This window comes from Merops nubicus, unplaced genomic scaffold, assembly GCF_000691845.1.
Source record: "Merops nubicus isolate BGI_N331 unplaced genomic scaffold, ASM69184v1 scaffold15086, whole genome shotgun sequence".
In the NCBI taxonomy this organism is placed as follows: domain Eukaryota; kingdom Metazoa; phylum Chordata; class Aves; order Coraciiformes; family Meropidae; genus Merops; species Merops nubicus.
Genome location: NW_008617074.1, coordinates 75416 through 82414, shown reverse-complemented (window position 1 = coordinate 82414; position 6999 = coordinate 75416). Strand labels below are relative to the sequence as shown.

Genomic DNA, 6999 nt, shown 5'->3' with positions numbered 1-6999 from the left:
GCTGCAAGTGCACACTGTTGGCTCATAAACTAATCCTCAGTGAACAATACTGGCACATGCTGAACTGAGAAGAGAAATCTTAGGAAGATCTACCAGAACCACATGCTCGGAGGCATGAGATAAGTTTCAGTTAGAAATCAAAAAGAAGAATTTTTTAAAATGTGTAATTATTTCAGCCTATGAGAGTTTCTGAGAAAAATGATGTCTTGATTTGAAATATTAATAACTGGCTTTTAATGAGTGTGTGTATATATAGATAGATAGATAGATAGATAAAATAAAAAGCATACCTTGTATAGACCAAAGAAGCCTAGGTCCCGTAACACAGTGAGGGCACTAACCCGTGGACCAGTAGTAATTTCTCCAGCAACCTGTAATCGAATCTTGACTATTTCCAGTGGATTGGTAAAGATCACTTGAGAACCTCCTGCCTGAAATTACAAGTGGAAGGCAGGACATTAATTGGTTACATTATTTGCAGTGAGCATCCCGATGCATTGAAGAGAATACATTTTCAATCCTGTTGCAGTCAGTTAAGCTATTAGCAGATGAGAGTTTTAGTATTAGTTAATAAACTGCAGCTCACAAGGTAGGAAATCTACCCCTCATGAGATGAGCAGTTAGGGAAAGCATAGAGGAAGCAGGTCACCCACTTCAGGACACTGCAGAACATCAAGCTCAATTCTTGCTGCAAGACTAAATTCACCAATACCAATTTATGCAATACTGACAAGCCAAGAACATTGTAAAGAAAGAAATGAAAGGAAAAATTAGTTACTAAGTAAAAAAACTGAGATATGCATGCCAGTACTTAAGACAGTGAAAACATACTATTGAAGAGTAAAAGTCTGGCAGAAGCTTTTTCAATTTTGGCACGAGTTCATAAAACAAAGAACACACGGATTCCAAAGACTAGAACTGCAGATATATTGTGCTATTTTTGAAACCTCACTGAACTACCAGTTTCAATGCCATTAAATACTGTTTGATTCAAGAGTCTTCAGCTCCACATCATTATTTGCGCACCAAGTAATAAAGAAAAGGTGGTCTACAGACTGCAGGACTCTGTTAATCAAGAACTGCTAAATGTTTTCAACATGTCAGTCTCCAGTTGTTGGGAAGACATCACTCAACTGATTTTGAAAGTTAGATATAAAGCACAACGGTGGCAAGCATTTCAGGCTTCCCTGAGAGTTCTTGTGGAGTTCATCTCATTCATAATTATGTACTGTAGGGCAAAGCCTTTCTGCTATTCTGACAGATTCCGAGTTAAAAATTTGAAACAATAAAGAAAACATGACTTGAAGGTTACCTAGTGTATTCAAAAAATACTCATGCAAACTGCATTAGGCCCAAATTCAGCAGTTTCATTCTAACTTCTGTTCATTTTTTAGTTACGTGGCCCAACAGGTATGGCCTTCTGCAGGTTCTGAAATCCCATGCAAAGGGCAACTCTCACCCTCCCCACAACAAAACAATTTTTTTTTTTCTAGATGGTAATGACTAAAATGAAATAAGCTGCATTTAAAAGCACTTGCATCTAGCCATTTCTAGTATGTAAGCACTATGTGCACATCTTTCTTAAATTATCCCAATGTTAAAAGAATTAATCATAGCTCATATTAACTATCATTCAAAATAAAAAAATACGAGCAGTAATATGGTTTAAATAATGTGCTGAAGAAATAGCAAATCGCATGAACAACTATTCTTGTCTACCACTTAAGACTGAGCATACACAGTGTGGTTACAAATTAAAGTCTTTACATAACCCCCAAAATATCCCAAATGTTTCCTATTTTGACCAGAAGAAGCATGCTCTTGTGTAACTCAACTGGTTTTGACTTTCAAATTGGCATAATTTAATTTAACTGCTTTTACCAAACCAGCATCCTGGTACATATAAAACTGCTACTCTAGTTGCCATCAGAAATTAGACTGAGAAATTATTTGGCACATATGTTGACTTCAGTTTTGCACTTAAACTGAAACATATTAAGTAAGTAAGCATTCAAAACAAAACAAAACAAAAGTGTTCCTTTTACTTGTCTACTCATCTTGCAAAGTCTCAAAATAAAAAAAAAAAGATGACCTGGAGAGGTCCTTACAGTGAATTGCAAATTCCTATATAATAAACATTCTGGTCTATGTATTGCAGGTGAAAATGTTCATTTACAAGTTTGTTATACCACAGTCCTGCTCTAAAACACTCTACTTAAAACTTCAGGCCAACTGATCTATGTTAGCACAAATAAACTACTTTCCCTCAATATGATAGTCTTGTAGTTCATTGTACCATGACTCCATGGGAAGTGTTCCTTTAAATTTCACTGCAGGAAAAGCGTATTAAAATTTAAAAGACGACAACAAAAATTAATACTATTATTACACCAAAACACTGAACAATTTAAAAATGTATTTAAATGTTTCTAAGTGAATGTAGTATTTAAAGAAAGGAAATGGAAACATATATCAGCTTTTACAGGAGAATCAAGGCAAATAACTTTGGAACTCAAACAAACAGCAAGCATTTCAGGTGTTAGCACATATATATGTTTATGTTCGCACATCCAGCCTGGCTGCATCAACACTTGCTGCATTAGTTATTTGTGGCTCTGGGTAAATCACACAAGACTTCCTCTGCTTCAGCCTGCTGTTTGAAAAATGAGGATACTATTATTTACTCACCTCATACAATCAAGCTCTCTGCATTCAAATTTTTAAAACACCGACACCTGCATGCACCAGCCGTTACTAAAAAGACTACCGGTTCTCTCTGCCCACAAAGCAGGTCTGAAGAAAGACGCTGGAAATCTCCAGTGAAGTTTTTCCACAAAACCATCCAGGTACTAGCCCAGAATTCCCTGAACAACCTTTGTCACGCTCTGAATTTGATCAAAGACATACTCCAAAAATCAAACGGTCAATAACTGAAAGTGATGAGCCTGACAACACCTGCCAGAGGGTCTCGGCAGGAGGATTTCTACCACCTTCCTGCTCTGTGATGGAGAGGAAGGCTGCTTTATCCACCCTGCAGAGGCAGTTCTAGCAGTAACAAGTACAATCGCCTGGTGGGAGCTTTTATCACTCTGTTATTTAACCATCTCTGCTGGTAACTGCAGCTCCTTACTCTCAAAATGGAGGAAAGCAAATGGGACATGGCTCACATACTCTCTAATGAAATTATTTCTTGCTTATGTAGTACTGGTAACTCCTACTGTGTTATTCATCATCATCATAGCATCTAATTATCTCATGCATATTAACGGTATTTTCTCCCAATGTTCCTGTGAGGAACCTACAATGACCCTAGTTTTTACAAGAAGGTGATTTGAGGCTAATTGTATGCCCAGTGTGTGCTTGTGTCCCTAGCTCAAACACACACAACTTTTAAGAGTCTCTAGATATCCTGCTCTCCAAATCAGTAGCTTGAATCACAAGTGTGGTTTCTGTCTTCTTTCTGAGTTTTTGTGTAGTGTATGCAATGACAGAAATCTCACCAATCTATTCTTTTCCAGTCTCTTCAAGGTGCTGCTATTAACTGTTTTGGAAAAAAAAAAAAAAAAAACAAAAACAAGACAAAACATCATCAGCACATCCTATCACCCTGCTCGTTCATTCTTTGTGGTCAGAAGCTGAAGACCGTTGCCTTCGTGTGTGCTAGCTTCTGCAGTTGAAAGTGTATCTCATTTTAAAATTTTGAAATATGCTCCCAAGGGTCAGAATTTGAAAACTATTTTTTTTGGCCAGAATAAACACAGTTTAAGCTCGGGCTGCTTAAGCTTAATGATTTCTCCACCAAGTGTCAAAAACATCAACTTCATCAGCCATTTAATGTAGTTCAGAGTAACACAGGCTTTTCTATACTGAAGTTACAAACTTCAGTACCCTCAACTCTGAATTCCTTATCACCTCTTCCAATCATTCTTTAAAGAAACATATGATCTGACTGTAAAGGCAGATCCATTACTTTTCAGTTATTATCACACGAATAAAATAAAACCTGCAATTCTGAGTTATTTATAGCAGTTACCTAGAGGTACCGCATAGATAATTACCTGTAAGGGCCCACAAAGGGCCCCCACATTATTTCGAAAGAATTTAACATTTGACCTAATCACAAGCACTTACACTCTTGATGTAAAGCAAGAAAATAAAAGGGAAATACTTGTGTCAGCAAAGAACTCCTCATCCATACAGAACTAGAAATCTGCATGCCTATAAAACGTTCTGGACAGCTAGCTATGCATCCAAATGTATGTGAATTTTTAAAAACAAGCTAAGTTGTTGTTTGTTTTTTTTTTTTCCATTTTTGCAGATTTTCAACCCTGCATTTGCTATGATATCACCCAACACCTCTCGATGGCAGTATAGTCTTGTACAGTAACACAGCACTCTCTATCACATGCTGCTTCCTACTTTCCTACTTCAGTGAATGCAAGGGAGAAGTAGAAATAGCTGAAGTCTATTTTTTGTCCGTGAAGAAATAAAACCCACTGTGCAGTGAAACAAACTTAGTTTAATAACAACTGCTTAGCAACACTCCAGTTTATGAAAATGTTTTCTACTTCTTCATGTGTTCAAATCACCTTGTAATAAACTTCACTGGAAAATAGATTTTCACCCCGCTCATTACACCAAGACAATAAATTCCTGTTCTTTTTAAAGTAACTGCATTTTGTGTCCTTATGAGCTTAGATAAGAAATAAGCACACCAAACCAAACTCTCCTAAGGCTTTCACATCTCCATGTGAAAGCTTCGGTGTACGTTCTGAAGAGAATACAGCTTGCAATTCAGGAATAAAATTCTGTGTTTGCTATCCCAGAAGAATATTAGATTCTTTTCCTTTCACTGCTACTGACCATTGACTGTTCTTGTGCCTCTAATTAACCTTATAACCTACTTCAAATCATAGCCTTTTTCCTGTTCTCAGCTAAAAAGCATTTAGGGTCAGCCTAGATCTTTCTTCTGCGTCCCATCCAACTTGTCACGTATCACCTTTTAAGGTTTCAAGGATGAAGAAAGGATTACTACTGCTATTAGAGTGTTAATATTTCCCAACAGTATCACCCAGGGAGAGCAATTATGGCAATTAATGGCAACCATTAAAATACATAAGCAACATATTATATAATTATCCAAAATCAACTTCTGCGAAAGAAACTGTCTACAGTGTCTTGGTTACTCATTCCATTTACAAAAACCCAGGCAGGTGCAAGCTTCAAAAATTTTAGCCAACCGTTTATCACATTCGATCATACCGAATACTCTACACTGTCCCAGGCCCTTACTCCTTGCCAGCTGCCAGATGTAGCTTGTTTTCCTGTGCCTTTGCTAGCAACCATTAATCCTAATTAAAGTCAGGGTTCTTAAAGTGCTGAGCCTTGCACAGACACAAAATAAAGACTGTTCCCTATCATTAAAAAAAAAAAAAAATTATCTAAATTAAAAACGCACTCAAGAGGTGCACGAATGAAAGAATTACCATCCTCATTGTATAGTCAAGGGCAACTAAAGCACAGAACTATTCAATGATTTACTACAAAATCACATACTAACTCTATGACAGAACAAGGCTTAGAAGTCAGATTTACAGAGTGCCACTGCAGTGCTCCAAACTGCCTCTGAAATTCTTGGTGTTTGTATCCCAAAAGATCCCAAGAGCATCAGATGAATTACACTGAGCTGCTGCAGAAGTGATTTCACTACAGACTTGCCTGTTACCAGAACAGCTACTGAGTAACAGACATCTGTCCAAAGTGGCTGTTTTTCTTATAGATTTCAAAGGTGACAACCTTAATTATGTGGCGCTGTATGTCAAGGGTAAAGCATGCTGGATTCTCAAAAGCTTGGTTCTATGTTACCTTTTTCTTCCATAAAGCCAGGCTTCAAAAACCCTCGCAAGCCATCTCATGCTATTTTGTATCCTCTCATCTGTGGTCCTACCTATACAGGATTCTGATAATGCTCTTTAGCAATGGGAGTTCATATAGTAAATACCTTTTCTTCAGATCATGAGATTTCCTGAGCCCTCAATCATCTGCTTTTCACTACCCTGCCCAGGCTAGCACAGAAACAGCTTTCATGCTGCTCAGGCAGAACTGTTTTTCTCCAGCTAATCCTTCTTGTCTTCCGAGGGCTGCTTTCTCTCGGACTGGCAAAGGTTTTACTTTGGGCAGCTCAAACAACAAATGCTGTGAGAATCTTACTCTCCTTGTTAACATGCTACTGTACATAAAATGTAAAGCAAGCTCCTCCAAATGCTCATGTAAAAATGCTCATAAATAGAACTGCAATTAGTCTGAACAGAAGGATACTCCTGCTACTGCTTCGACAGATTTCCAAGACTCGGATACAAGTTGTGACGACTGTCCTACAACAGTATATTAATGATCAGGCTAAACAGAAACAAACAGGAGTATGGTTTGTTTATAAGCACTGACCAAGTCTGCAGTGGGGGAAAAAAAATTAAAATTGCGGATTTGATATTTTCCATGTTATAGATAATTCAGTTCTCAGAAACCTAGTCAAAAAATCAAAGTGGAGCCAAATTGATTGGCATTATAAAAGCAATTAAGTTACAGACCTGTCAAATATGTTAACATTTGGCTCTGTCTGCTCTACTTGTCTATTTTGACTAGTTGAGAATCATTTAATGATTTACAGACCTTTCAAAGTCTTAAGGCATGGTAGCTATATTAAAACTGTGACCCATTATTTCTTGGTCACATCATAAATTACTGTGACATCATACATATCTTCCTATTTCTCATAGAAAGCTAGATTTTAATTCCTAATTTGATTTTGAAGCTTTGTTTCTTTGTTTTTGGTTTTTTTTTTTTTTTTTTTTAGGCTTCACTCCTAAACACTAAAATATTTTACAGCCAGTAAAAGGAGGAGTAATACAAGAAGGGGATGTGTAATAAAATATAATTGTCAAAACAAATATGTTTTAACTGTAATGTACATTCATATAAAATTTTGCAGTCGTTATTTCT

At 36.9% G+C, this 6999-nt stretch overlaps 1 protein-coding gene across 1 annotated transcript in view; it reads right to left on the bottom strand.

Annotated features, from left to right (window-relative positions):
- Positions 1-233: 233 nt before the first annotated feature.
- Positions 234-6999, bottom strand: part of LOC103775569 (calcium-binding mitochondrial carrier protein Aralar2) — a 57281-nt gene continuing 50515 nt past the window's right edge. The window contains exon 13 of the mRNA XM_008943032.1: positions 234-431. Within this exon, the coding sequence (XP_008941280.1) occupies positions 234-431 (198 nt within the window). The remainder of the gene's footprint in view (positions 432-6999) is intronic.